At 39.6% G+C, this 15,289-nt stretch overlaps 1 protein-coding gene across 1 annotated transcript in view; it reads left to right on the forward strand.

The window, feature by feature from the left end:
• BMP2K (BMP2 inducible kinase) overlaps nucleotides 1-15,289 on the forward strand; it is a 254,314-nt gene that overhangs the window by 165,930 nt on the left and 73,095 nt on the right. The window contains exon 9 of the mRNA XM_040324981.1: nucleotides 4,995-5,074. Coding sequence (XP_040180915.1) covers nucleotides 4,995-5,074 — 80 coding nt within the window. The remainder of the gene's footprint in view (nucleotides 1-4,994; nucleotides 5,075-15,289) is intronic.

The following is a 15,289-nucleotide window of genomic DNA, read 5'->3' on the forward strand; positions in this document are numbered from 1 at the left end:
CTCCTGCTGTTCCGTGATAGGCGGAACACTCAGCTTCCCAGCAGAGCCTCTGTTCAGTGTTCCGCCTATCACGGATGCCCTCTCTTCCTCGGTCTCGGACAAGAGGGCATCCGTGATAGGCGGAACACTGAACACAGTGTCTGCTGGGAAGCTGAGTGTTCCGCCAATCACGGAACAGCAGAAGGAGGAGGCACGGTCTGACTGAGAGTGTGCATGATAGGTTACCGGCAGAATTGGAGCCTGGCAGAATTGTTCCAGTGATTGGAGATAGAGAACAAGTGATAATGGACGGCCGCCGTCTGACAGATTCTGCATGTCAGGGATAAGGTAAAAGGATCGTCGAGACATGCAATGGCACAGTGAGGTATGCAGTGAGGCATGTAATGGTGGCACAGTGAGGCATGTAATGGTGGCACAGTGAGGCATGTAATGGTGGCACAGTCTGGCGCGTGTAATGGTGGCACAGTCTGGCATGTAATGGCACAGTGAGGTGAGGCGAGGCATGACTAGTAGGAAGGGGGTCGTCTTATACAGTGAGTATATCCCAAAACCAACATTTTAGCCCAGTCGTCTTATACACCGGCAAATACGGTATCTCTATACAGTGGTAAATATAAATAACCAACTATATGGTTAGGAAGCAAAATCTCTAATCCACTCTGAGAATAACAGACAGAAGATATATAAAGTATATACTATTAGAGGTTGAATCGGGCAAATATCAGACCCAGATAAAAAAAAATTATTTAAAAAAATAAAATTTAAGTCTGTTTGGCCAATTTTCAGACATAACTGTAATATATTATATGCTGGCCATAAAAAAACAATGTCTTCCTTCAAAAAAAAAAAAAAAAAAAGTAATTTTAAGAACGTTCGTTCGATTTTCTAATGATTAGTGGGGTCAAATCAACATTCATTTTCGACCACAGTGATGGGGGCAGAATAGAAAACTTCTTGGTCAAAGGAATTTTCAGACAGTGTGAGTGGTTTTCGTTTTACATTACAGAAATTATATTAATTTTAAAACTGAATGTTAAGCAAGTGAAATTTTCAAACGACATTCTTTCATTCAGCGAATGTACAAAGATTTTCGTATGCATATTCTCGTCAGTTGTGTATGGCCAGCATAAGGCTTGATTCACAACTAATGCAGTTTGCTTTTGATCCATTTTTGCAGTATTTTTTTGCTGTGTGCTTTGCATTTTTGCACATGCGATTTCACTGCGATTAGCATTTTACATTTTTGTGTGCTTATTTTTATGTTATTATTTTATAAAAAAAATGAAAATTGCAGCAAAACCACACTACATGCTTTTCCACAGCTTCTCCATTGAAGTATATTGAACCAAAAAAAAAAAACATTTTCGTTGAAAAAAAGTCCTTGACCCTTTCCAAATACACAGCGGCTAAAAAAAGCATAAATAGCCCTTTATAGTACAAACAGAGCAGATAATCACTACTATAAGGGGTTAATTTATACTGTGAAACAATGCAAGCAATAATATATATTATGTATGTCATATATATAAAAAAATACACCCAGAAGTAGGAGATATGGGCATTTTAACTAGGAGTCAGACATGAAGCTATATGAATTCTTTTATATAAAAGTAGTACTAAAAGCTGAGACATTTTTCTTTTTTTTTCATAGATATGATCATTTTAAATATAATGCACAATACTGGTAAAAGTTTACTTTAAATGTAATTGTAATGCCTTCTATTACCTCCAGTCTATCAGTCTCCATTTTGTCTGGGTTCAGATGTTGATCTTTAAAGTATTTTTTTTTTAAATAAAAAACCTGTTATACTTGCCTGCTCTGTGTAATGGTTTTGCACAGAGCAGCCCTGATTCTCCTCTTCTGGGGTCCCCCACCGACGCTTCTGGCTCCTCCTGCCTTCAGAGTGCCCCTATAGCAAGCTGCAAAGTATAGTATAGGATGCCCCTATAACAAGGTAAAAATACTTCTGACTTTAGAACCACTCACTTTCTGCCTAGGTCTACATGTACCATGAGGCATTGCTCCTCACACAGTCAAGTTTTCGGGCACTTACTGACATGTATGGACGGTGTACTAAGCTGTATGTGTGCTGCACTGTATGTCCTGATATGTAAACAAATAATGCATTCTTTATGCAGGCCAACTAATCGATTATGAAAAATCAATTAGTTGACGATTATTCAGTTGTTTTGGCCCTATATCGGACCCAGCCAGAGAACCCTCATTGTGTTTTATATATCGGCCCCATATCGTACCCAGCCGGAGAACACTCATTGTGTTTTATATAACGGCCCTATATCGTACCCAGCCGGAGAACACTCATTGTGTTTTATATATCGGCCCTATATCGTACCCAGCCGGAGAACACTCATTGTGTTTTATATATCGGCCCTATATCGTACCCAGCCGGAGAACCCTCATTGTGTTTTATATATTGGCCCTATATCGTACCCAGCCAGAGAACCCTCATTGTGTTTTATATATAGGCCCTATATCGTACCCAGCCGGAGAACCCTCATTGTGTTTTATATATCAGCCCTATATCGTACCCAGACGGAGAACACTCATTGTGTTTTATATATCGGCCCTATATCGTACCCAGCCGAAGAACACTCATTGTGTTTTATATATCGGCCCTATATCGTACCCAGCCGGAGAACCCTCATTGTGTTTTATATATTGGCCCTATATCGTACCCAGCCAGAGAACCCTCATTGTGTTTTATATATAGGCCCTATATCGTACCCAGCCGGAGAACCCTCATTGTGTTTTATATATCAGCCCTATATCGTACCCAGCCGGAGAACACTCATTGTGTTTTATATATCGGCCCTATATCGTACCCAGCCGGAGAACACTCATTGTGTTTTATATATAGGCCCTATATCGTACCCAGCCAGAGAACCCTCATTGTGTTTTATATATCGGCTTTATATCGTAGCCCAGCCGGAGAACACTCATTGTGTTTTATATATCGGCCCTATATCGTACCCAGCCGGAGAACACTCATTGTGTTTTATATATCGGCCCTATATCGTACCCAGCCGGAGAACACTCATTGTGTTTTATATACCGGCCCTATATCGTACCCAGTCGGAGAACTCTCATTGTGTTTTATATATAGGCCCTATATCGTACCCAGCCGGAGAACCCTCCATTGTGTTTTATATATCAGCCCTATATCGTACCCAGCCGGAGAACACTCATTGGGGGTTATTTACTAAAGGCAAATCCACTTTGCACTGCAAGTGCACTTTCAAGTGCAGTCGCTGTAGATCTGAGGGGGACATGCAAGGAAAACAAAAAACAGCATTTTAGCTTGCACATGATTGGATGATAAAATCAGCAGAGCTTCCCCTCATTTTAGATCTACCCCTCAGATGTACAGCGACTGCACTTTCAAGTGCACTTGCAGTGCAAAGTAGATTTGCCTTTGGTAAATAACCCTCATTGTGTTTTATATATCGGCCCTATATCGTACCCAGCCGGAGAACAATCATTGTGTTTTATACATCGGCCCTATATCGTACCCAGCCGGAGAACCCTCATTGTGTTATATATATTGGCTTTATATCGTAGCCCAGCCGGAGAAAACTCATTGTGTTTTATATATCGGCCCTATATCGTACCCAGCCGGAGAACACTTTTTGTGTTTTATATATCGGCCCTATATCGTACCCAGCCGGAGAACACTCATTGTGTTTTATATATCGGCCCTATATCGTACCCAGCCGGAGAACACTCATTGTGTTTTATATACCGGCCCTATATCGTACCCAGCCGGAGAACTCTCATTGTGTTTTTTATATATCGGCCCTATATCGTACCCAGCCGGAGAACTCTCATTGTGTTTTATTTATCGGCCCTATATCGTACCCAGCCGGAGAACGCTCATTGTGTTTTATATATAGTCATTGACATTGATAAAGCCATTTTGAATTGAACTTTTAGTTTTAATATCTCTAACTTGAACTGAGATTGTTTTAAATTTTTCAAATATGTTTTAGAAGTTATATAGAAACATTTCATGTATACTAGCAAACGATAACCCACATTTACTTATACTTTTATTTCCAGTTTTATACTGATTTCCATTCCTTAGCTTGTCCTATAGAATGAAATAAATTTGTAATCACTCGCAGGGCCTCTATCTCCTTGTATATGTTCCTAGCAATGCAAGGGCTACATACTAGAATTTCAGTCTCTGCCTCCACCCTGTTTTTTTGTCAGATCTACCATCCTTCCCACAAAGCTAGAGGAGCTCAATGTTGCTTTCCAGCTTAAAATCTTAAGAGTTATTGGCCCTGTCCCAGAGGTGGAAACATCTCAGCGGTTCTCCTGAAACCAGTTCACTCTTCCCAAAGCAAAAGGAGGCATTTGATGCATTCTGGAACTACAGACCCTCAACCCCTTTGGGTTTGCGCGAGTTCCCAAAAATACAGTATAATATGGTAAATTTACAAAACTAAAACAAGAGATTATGTATCCTTATTTCAAAGTGACAGTTATTTTTAGTGAAATCAGAAATGAATACAGTCACATGGCTTTTGCCTTAGGCTAGTGTTAAACCTTTGTGAATTTAAGCCATTGCTTAAAAAATATTTAAATAGAAGAGCATTGTAGATTATATCAAGTGAAATATATTAATCATGTTGATTTTTATTGTACCTCTATAAATATATCTGGCAGATGTTTGTGGCTAAAAAAGTGACTAAGGGACTAGAAGATATGACTGTAAGCTTATTACAATTTGACTATATTTTTAAAGTATATTGAATATGGAGTACTTTAGTAAAATATTTCCTTTTCAAAGACATTCTTCCCCCTCCCCCATCCCCAGTGTTCTAAAATCGTCGATAGACAAAACTTTTGGTGTTTACATTTTTGCCTAAAGATAAACTTGACAAATTTTCTGATTTTCTGAAGAGTTGAAAAATGCATTGTGCACCGACAAAATGTCAATGAATTACATTTTTTCTGAATAATTTTCCAGAATTCTACAATTCCCCAATCATTACCTGAGCCAATGACAGTGAGTGAGGCAGCTTCTAAAAAGAGTCAAATTAAAACCAGGTAAGATTTCAAGAAGTGACCATGTATTATTGATAACATTAATCACAGATTTCTAATTATGTTTTATATATACAGTACTACACAAAAGTTTTAGGCACGTGTGAAAACATGCTGTAAATTAAGAATGCTTTCAGTGGTAATTGTTTGTTTTTATCAGTGAACTAAATGGAAAGTAAATGAACAAAAGAGAAATCCAAATCAAATGAATATTTGGTGTGACCACCCTTTGCCTTCAAAATGTAGGCTGCCCTAAATTCTTCTGTCTCTTCATAAAATTCCAGACAGGCTCAATGATGAGATCATGGCTCTTTGGAGGCCAAACCATCACTCCCAGGACTCATTGTTCTTTTTAATGCTAAACATAGTTCCCTAATGACATTGGCTGGGGGCCAATCACACTCTCCCCCCTAAAATGTTTGGAAAAGTATCTGCCTTTATTTCTCAGCATTGAGGACACCATTGATCCTGACCAAATTTGCAGCCCCACATGTTCAAGGAACAACCACCATGCTTTACTGTTGCCTACAGACACTCATTGTAAGCCTATTCAGCCCTTTCACAAACAAACTGCCTCCTGCTACAGCCAAATATTTCGCTCAATTTGGCTCATTGGTTTAGAGCATTTACTGACATGTTTCTGCTCCACAGTTCCTATGTTTTCATATATAGTTGAGTCGCTTAGCCTTGTTTCCATATTTGAGGTATGGCTTTTTGGCTGCAGTTCTTCCATGAAGTCCATTTCTGGCTAGACTTCTGTGTACAGTAGATGGGTGTTCCTGGGTCCCACTGCTTTCTGTCAGTTCTTTGCTGATGGCACTACTGGATATCTTCTGGTGCTGAAGGCAAATAAGCATGATGTGTCTTTCATCTGCTACATTAGGTTTTGTTAGTCAATCACTACATCTACGGTCCTCAACGTTGCCCGGTCAATGGTTTCCTCTGTGCTGAGAAATACAGACCAATGCAGTACTTATCCATCATGCCAGGGGTGTCAAACTCAATTTCATTGTGGGCCGCATCAGCATTATGATTGCCCTCAAAAGGGCCGGTTGTATCTGTAAGATTAGATGTCCAGCGCATCCCCTCCCCTTACTTTAGATGTCAAGAGCCACCCCATCATCAGAAGTTGAGTCCCCCACTCTCCCTTACATCACCCCCTTACCTTATGCTGCTGCTGGGAAGAAGATGGTTGCATTGGTTGAAAGTAAGGGTCTGGAGGAGGACCAGAGGAGGCCTGGAGGGCCACATGAAATGGCCTGGAGGGCCGGATTCGGCCCGTGGGCCTTGTTTGATACCTGTGCATCATGCCATACAATTAGGGAGGTGCGTGATTGGCCACAAATTTATTCTGCAGCAGCACAATGACCCCAAACATACAGCCACATATGTGCACTGTGGTGTGCCATAGCCCAGCTGCAGTTTTGTTTTACAGTATATCTGCATTGGAAAGCCAATAATGCTTTCAATGTTGGGCCTTGCTCTCCCTTTTACACCTTAGGATGGCCGGACCATTTTTGTAATCTTTCACTTTTGTATCATTTTTCGTTTGCAACTCTCAGATTTTGTAAAGGCTCCCCAAACCCATACATGTTCTGAAAGCACAGGACTGGTAGAATAAAACGATGGAACAACTGTTTTTTTTTTTAGCTCCTATGATAGTTGTGCAAATGTTTATCAAAATTATATTTTTGGTAATAATACTCTGAAATCCTTATCAAAGGGGTCGTAAAGGTTAGTTTTTTATTTTCTAAATGGGTTCCTTTAAGCTAGTGCATTGTTGGTTTAATTACCTTTTCCTTTGATTTCCCTGCTACATGTTTTTTTCTTTGTCTGTCTGAATTTTTCACTTCCTGTTTCTAATCTGTAAGCTTGCCCCCATCATCTGAGCCATTCTGGCTGGGGGTTAGTCAGCCAGAACAGCTTAGTGAGGAGAAACAGGAAGTGGGAAATTCAGACAAAACAAAGAAAAAAAAACATTTAGAAGGAAAATCGAAGGAAAGGTTCGTGAACCAACAATGCACTATTTAGAAAATAAAAAACGAACCTTTAGAACCCCTTTAATGCATACAAACACAAGATAACGTACAACTCCAACTAATAATAAAAGATAAAACTGTATTGCGTTAAAGTGGATGTAAACCCTCTCCTATACCCAGTGAAGTGAACAGCCTCAAGTGATACACAGAGATGAAACAAATCTCCCTACATAAGTTTTACATGTATATCTGCTGTCTTCAGCTTTCTATATTCTTTAGAATTCTTTCATGTTTATTCACAAATGGAAGAGATAGTAAACATGTCATTCATATGTACTATCCTTCATGTTCTGAATGATCAGCAGTGCTTAGTACTGAGTACTCCCATATTCACTGGGGAAAGTCAAGTTATAGGCAGATGTGAGAAACAGTTATAAACCCCCGTTTGCCATCCTGCGCAGTTCCAATCCTTCCTGCTGCGTGCCTGCAAAACAATCCCCTTAACAATCCGCTGTCTTTGTCAATAGAGGCAAGGGAAAAGCAGCGGGAATTTTAATGGCACACAGGAGGTTGTGTAGAGAAACAAATTGGTGTTAGACAGCAAGGAGGACCAGTGACAGGCAGCTGTGTGAAGGGCACTTTATGGGGAAGCAGTTACCTTTTTTTCTCAGTGGCTCCAATCAGTGGCTTTGTAAGATGCTGATCTCAACTATTCAGTGTCTATTCAGTGTCTAGGGGACCCTTCTGCCATACATTCATTATTGATGAAGCAACAATGAGCTTTACAGCAGAACGGCATGCAGCCAACATAAAACTTGCTGTGCTGACCAGTAGCAAGTGATTCTGTTCAGCTGTAAGCCTTATGTTGATGGCAGTAAAAGTGTTAAAGGACAATGGCACTGCAACATACATGTACCTGCGGGTTAAGGTTAATTGCAGGAGCTTAGGTTACTGCAATGCGGTAGTGTGAATGTAGCCTCAATTGTTCCAGGCTTCATGTAAATGCTCATAGAAATGTGTCCACAGAAAAAAAGTTTGCAGTGGAAACTTATTGGGAAAAAACAACAGCATATTCTTAAATGGCAAACGTGTGGCTGGTTTAAGAGCATGACATTTCTCATTTAATATGTTCTATGTGTAGCACAAAGTAATAAAAAACAACCCCTGGCATTGCTTTTTCTACTTAATGCTTAAAAACATCCGAGCCTATAAACTGATTTTGAAACCTAGAAATGCAAAATTATTTAAAATGATTGAATCTCCATTTAAAGAAGAGCTGTGGTGTTGGATAGCTAGTCCTGCCGATCAGCCTAGCTATCTGACAACACAGATTAACTAAGGGTATGTTCACACCAGTCACAGAGACTGGTATGCGATGCAGTAAAATCACTGCAGTGACTAGTGTAGTACCTGGATTGTGCTATTGTTAGATTGTGTTTTTGTGAATGAAGGCTCTCTTCTCATTCTGCAGTCATTCACAACATAAGCTCTCTCTTGCTCGCTCTCTCTCTCTTCTCTACTAAATAGCAGGCTGGGCTTTGTGTAAACTAGAGAGAAGAGACGAAGAGTAGGAATGAGCCGAACTACCCCCGGTTCGGTTCGCAGCAGAACACGCGAACAGGCAAAAAATTTGTTCGGACATGCAAACAACGTTAAAGTCTATGGGACACGAACATGAAAATCAAAAGTGATAATTTTAAAGGCTAATTGGTGCAGGGTTCCCCTTAAAATCCATACCAGACCTGAAGGGCCTGATATGGAATTTAGGGGGCCCACGCATTTTTTTATTTTTTTTGGTTCAGGGTTCCCCTTACTATTCATACCAGACCCAAAGAGCCTGGTAATGGACTTAGGGGGAGCCCATGCTGCTTTTTTTTAGTGACTTTTATCTGTATTGCCGTGACCCAACAATTCATTATAACCGCGATCAGTTTTAAATTACTTTTTTTCCTCTAGAAATGTAATTTTGTGCAGGAACTTTTCTAAGCACAGGAAACATTTGCTACGTTACAGGCATACTATAGACACCCCCCAGGTACGAAATGTAATTATTAATTTATTGTTTGACTTTAAGCATTATTAATATCACTTTTCCCGAAAAAACTGCTGTTTTTAAAACTTTTTATTTTGCATTGATACAAGTCCCCCGGGACAGGACCCAGGTCCCAAAACACTTTTTATGACAATAACTTGCATATTAACCTTTAAAATTAACACTTTTGATTTCTCCCATAGACTTTTAAAGGGTGTTCCGCGGCTTTTCGAATTTGCCACAAACACCCCAAATTGTTTGCTGTTCGATGAACGGGCAAACAGCCAATGTTGGAGTCTAACTCATGTTCGACTCAAACATGAAGTTCATCCCTAACGAAGGAACAGAAGCTACAGAATGCGGGGGGTGTTAGGGGGTCAGTGCTGACTGTACCATCAAATCCCCCCCACCCCCTTCATTAACAAGCCTATTTTTTAGCTTCAGAAGGGGTGGTGCTACAGCCAGTAATGACCGAAAATAAAGATCAATTTTATTTAACATCCACTGCTCAGATCTTAATGGGGGCAAGTGTTGCTCTTTGGGATAAACAAACGTTGCAAATATAACATACAGTATAGCTAAACTGCATTTTTTTTTTTTTTTTTACTTGACGTTTTATTTTCCATCTGCCTATTAATTTTGTGGTTGTTTTGGTAGCTGTCAGTACTGCTTATTGCAGAATAGTGTTTTTTTTTCTGAAATTACATTTGGGCTAAATATTATAATCAGGTTGAAGGTAAGAGACTTGTAATCTTCTAAACACAGCAGGTGTTAAAAATCCTAAATCTAAGCAAGCTGTAACAAAGTTATTTCCATAGCTGGGGACTTGCATCATGAGAGATGATGTGCCTGGGGTCTTTTCAAAAGTAAACAAGTTATTTCCCATACTATGTCCCTCCCTAAAATTGTCATTCACTTCAGAAATTAAGCTCTTTTTTAAATAGTTTTGCACAGTGCAATTATTACCTGATCTTAAACCCACATGGATAGAGATGAGGTTCCAATATACACAAAGTGTTAACCCCTGTACTTTAAATACAAGTGTAATAAAATAAAAATGTAGAGCAGAGCTTTTAGGCCGCTAGCGGGCGCTTTTACCCCCAAAAAGGGGCTAACACAGGGTTAAAAGTGCCCATTTGTGGCGCTTCTGAAGTGCTTTTCGGAGGCTTCGGAAGTCCTTGCCATTCATTTCAATGGGCAGGGGTGGTGTATACAGCGCTCCTACACCGCCCCAAAGATGCTGCTTGCAGGACTTTTTTTCGTCCCGCAAGCGCACCACCCCAGTGTGAAAGCACTCAGAATTTCACACTGGGGAGGCATGAGAGGCAGGTTTCAGGCACTTTTTCAGGCACTAAATTTAGTGCTAAAACTCCTTAAAACTGCCTCTGTGTGAAAGAGGTCTTTTAGAAGCAGGTAGGAATGGTAAGAGATCTCTAGCAAGGTGAGTAATACTGGGTATACTAAACATTGCAGTTTGGATGACCATTTAACTATTTAGTTGAATCATACATGAGATTCCAGTAACACATACTTGGGTGATTTTGGTCTTGTCCTTGAAATGGTTGAGCACCACTTACTTGGGGAGGGGGGAATAAAATAACTTTATTTTTATTTTTTTAAGTCTGGGACAAAAAAACATTCCTTCGTGTCACAAAACATATAATAAAATACTATCAATGAATGCTGTATTACATGTTGTTCATACCCCGTCACTGAGGTTTGTTTTCTGCATTCTACAAAAAAACTGGTTGATCCTGCTGCTCTTTATTCATGTGCCCAATTCAGCTAGGGATTTTGCAGCTGTGGTGGCAGTGAGTTTCCTATGTGACTATAGAGTCACACATGTGGGTGTATACACAGTGGTAAATGACAGCCCACTCCCTCTTCCTCCATGCCTACTAACCACAAAATGGGCTGGATATGACATGTAGATTGATAGAAGCTTTACCTCCCTCTTATTCTAAGACACAGGCTGGAGGGACATGACACAGCCTGAGACTGGTAGAAACCATGTTATTGATCGAATAACAACTTGATTTCAAATATATATTTGTATGACAATTTGAAACAGTTTATTGATATTAATTATTAATTTTTACTCTGTATTTCAAAGGCTGTTTTTTATTTTGAACATGTGACCAGTAGGAGAGGACTAGAATCTCCTCCTGCTTATGTTTCCCTGCAGACAGGCTGGGAAAGAGCTGTGCCATGTGACAGCTGTATATCGATTAGGAAAAAGGTACTTAGATGTTTTTTTTTTTTTAATTAAAATAATTACAGTTCCATCATCCACGTACAGAAATAAAAGGGACAATGTAAATTAAACAGTGTGTGTTTAGTATTACTTTAAACCCTTGGGATATTTGGCTCCTTGCTATATATTTTGTAATAAAAACATGATTGTTAAGTAAAACCACTTTTTAATATTATAAATATGCTCCCTAAGCTTCATATTCAGTGTTTTTGTCATGCGACCTACATCATGGGCACTGCAGCAAGCTTCTAATTAATGAAGTGTTATTGGTTAAAAAAATATGAAAAATTGGAAATTGTTGGTCTGTGAATATAGTTTGAAAACCCATTTTCAGACAGATTGACTCTACAAATACAGCATCACTATGACAGGAGCATGATTTTGCAACGTCCTGGCATGTTTTGTTTTTATACTACAGTTTTGTGACATTTCTGTATATAACATCTTTATAAGCAGAATATTTTGATGTCACAACATGATGCTTGCACAGTATGTTAACACAGATTGACAGAAGGAGGTTAGACTGTGAAAGAGTTTGGCACTTACTGTGAAGTTTGAAGGCTAACCTGTTATTTCAGCCATAGTAACACACAACACAATTCAGACCATACACTTTCTAGTCATGCAACCTTCATGACAGACTTACGACAAAGATGCATGACTTTCTAGGATGGGTGGAGTTTAACGGGAATGTGCTTTCAGCATACTGTATGCTAAATGCTTTGTTGGGTTAAACTGATCAAAGGTCATGTACTGTGCAAAGAAATAAACAAGAGGCAGAGCTGTGAGATCACATTCCTAGTCACGGAAATTATTTCTGACCTATCGACGCATTTTTACCTGAAAACTTTCAGAGGAGTAATAAAAGGAAAGATGCAGTGAGCATCCGCTTTGTCCCCATCATATATTTTTGTATGTATATTTACTGAAATTGAGAAATCCGTTAGCTAGTGAGATGCATGCATCACGTTTCAGACAGGTACATTTACACTTCAAATAATAAGAAAAGGTGCCACACCTCTATATATATATATATATATATATATATATATATATATATATATATATTGGCCCGGATTCACGTAGATCGGCGCATCTTTAGAGCGACTTAGCGCATCTCATATGCGCTACGCCGACGTAACATAGAGAGGCAAGAACAGTATTCACAAAGCACTTGCTCCCTTTGTTGCGCCTGCGTAACATAAATTGGCCGGCGTAAGCCCGGCTAATTCAAAGTAGGAAGGAAGTGGGCGTGATCTATTAAAATGAAGCGTGACCCCATGAAAATGAAGAGCCGAACGAACGGCGCATGCGCGCGCATGCTCAGAATCACGTCGCATATACTCCCTAAGATACGACGGCTCAATGCCTATGACGTGAACGTAACCTACGCCCAGCCCCATTCACGTACGACTTACGTAAACGACGTAAAATACGATGGCAGTTCCCTGGTCCATACCCTAACATGACTTACACCTGCTTTATGAGGCTTAATTTGTACGCCGGACGTACGCCTTACGTAAATGGCGTAGATTACAGAGACGGGCGCAAGTACGTTTGTGAATCGGCGCATCTCGGTCATTTGCATATTCGACGCGTATATCAATGGAAGCGCCCCTTGCGGCCAGCGTAAATATGCGCCCAGGCTCCGACGGCGTAGGAAACTTACGTCGGTCGGATGAAGCCACAATTCAGGCGTATCTAGCTTTAGGAATCAGGCGCATAGATACGATGGCGCATCAGTGCACTTACGCAGCGTTTATAAAGATACGTCGGCGTAAGTGCTTTATGAATCCGGGCCATTGTGTGTATATGTTTATTATGTGTGTGTGTGTGTTAACACTCAGTCAGCAGTGAAGAAAAGCAGCTGCCCCTTTAAAAGTGAAAGAATCACCTCAACAATAGCAAACAAAAAAAAATAGGAAATGCCGCTACGCATATATGAAAACCAATAATAAAATATTCCCTTTGCACAAATATAATTTGAATTTTAATTAAATGGATAAAAAAAAAAAAGCTCCAAAAAGTCCCCCAAAAAAAAGTGAATCTTCCACTCACCATGCTTATATCAAGACCAGTGCTCACATCAATGCTCCGCCACAGCGAGGGCAAAAATTCTCACACGCCAGATTAAATTGACTCACAAAGGACCTACTCGCTTAATGGGGTTACTCCCACGGAGGCCACTTTTCAAGGTATCCCTTCTTAGTGTGGATTAATTCAGTTCCACCTATACAATAAATGAGTAATAGAGAGATATAGGGGCTAATACAGTGTCATATTTTTATTAAAATATAGCAAACCATGTTTAAACGAATTGCACTTACATATAATGGTGCTTTCAGTAAGCACCAACATAGATAGCCTTTCTGTTTAAACTCTGGTTCGGCGTGCGGTCTAACTGCCGGATATGACATGGGTACATTTACATTCAATCTGACTTAGCACTTTGTACTTTAAACTAACCATTAAACAGTATGAAGTTACACTGGACTAGAGAACAGTGTTCATTTAGTTGATGAAAATATTTTTGTCAGCTGCATGTTTTCAGTGACAAAAATGAAAATAAAATTTGAATTAAAAGAGAAGTATAAGTTTCTTTTTTTTATTTATACTTGGCTAGGTGGATGCAGCATTGATCCGATCTGTCCCCTGTCACCTCTGCACTGAAAACCGTGTGATCGAACATTGCCGATCACTTGGTTTTCAGAGCTCCGTGAGCAAAGAGCTGTAGACTGTCAGTCACAGCTCGCTGCTCTTCTCCCTCCCCACTCATTGGAGCAATGTGCTGTGGAAGGGGCAGAGCGGGCGTCTCAGGCTCTCAGCGGCTCACTGATGCTGAGACTGGTGTCAGTCCAGACACCTGGCGGATCCAGACTTCCATTGTCGGGATGACGCGGTGCCTGGACTGATATCCTTGACACCAGCAGAGAGTGGACTTCAGTCTGCTCCCGGCTATAAACCGGTCACAGGAGTGCAATTTGTTATGTTTGTTTTTGTTTTTTGTCCATAGGAGAAGTCCAGCCAAACAAGCTTTGACTGGACTTCTCCTTTAAGTCAGTTGATGAAAATGAATTCCAATTTTTATTTAGTGGACTAAAATCTCTTGTACATTTTAGTTGACTAAAATCTAATGTTAAATTGTAATGAATCATTTGAAATGGAACTATAGGCAAAACGTCTTTTTTTTTTTTTTTTTACTTTTTGGGTAAAGTAAGGGAGGGTCATCTGTGTCCCATTGGGTAGATTATTTCCCTTTACTTACTGTCCCGTAGCCAAACAGGAAGTGAGCGGAAATCCCTGCAAATTAAGGGAATTTCACTGGGACCCCCAGGTCACCAGAACTAGCGTCACCATTGGAAAATGTCCCCTCTGTTACATTTCTGGGGACAACCCAAAATTTGGGATTTTATTTTACTTTCGCTAATATTGGTAAACAAGACAAATAGAGAGGGTGAATCTCCTCAATGGGGCACCGACAACAATAAAAACGAACAAGTGTTCAAATCCCTCTTAACTCTAAGTCTAATCTAAGTTATTTATACTTTAAAAAAAAAATCAAGATATACTCCTGGAGTAAAAATCTAATAACATGTTATTATTTATGGAAACAGAAAACAGAAAATTCCATGCTATCAATAGTAAGCAGCTCACACTACCTATGGACAATGGTGGAATACAAAACAAACATAAAAAGTGTAGCACATAAAATTAATAGATCACCCAATGAAAGGATGAATAAACAGTGCATCAAACAAATGGTGAAAAAATTATCATGACAATATATCATCCAAAAAAGTGATGTATATGTATAGGCACTGGATGGCGTATATATAAAATCGAAATAAATGTATATGAAAAAAAGTGATGAAAATTGGTGATAATAGTCTAAATGCCTCGGAATGAAGTGCAGTAAAGAAATTCACCACCGATCATTGAAAGGAAGGCTTACC

This window comes from Rana temporaria, chromosome 1 (assembly GCF_905171775.1).
Source record: "Rana temporaria chromosome 1, aRanTem1.1, whole genome shotgun sequence".
NCBI lineage: Eukaryota > Metazoa > Chordata > Amphibia > Anura > Ranidae > Rana > Rana temporaria.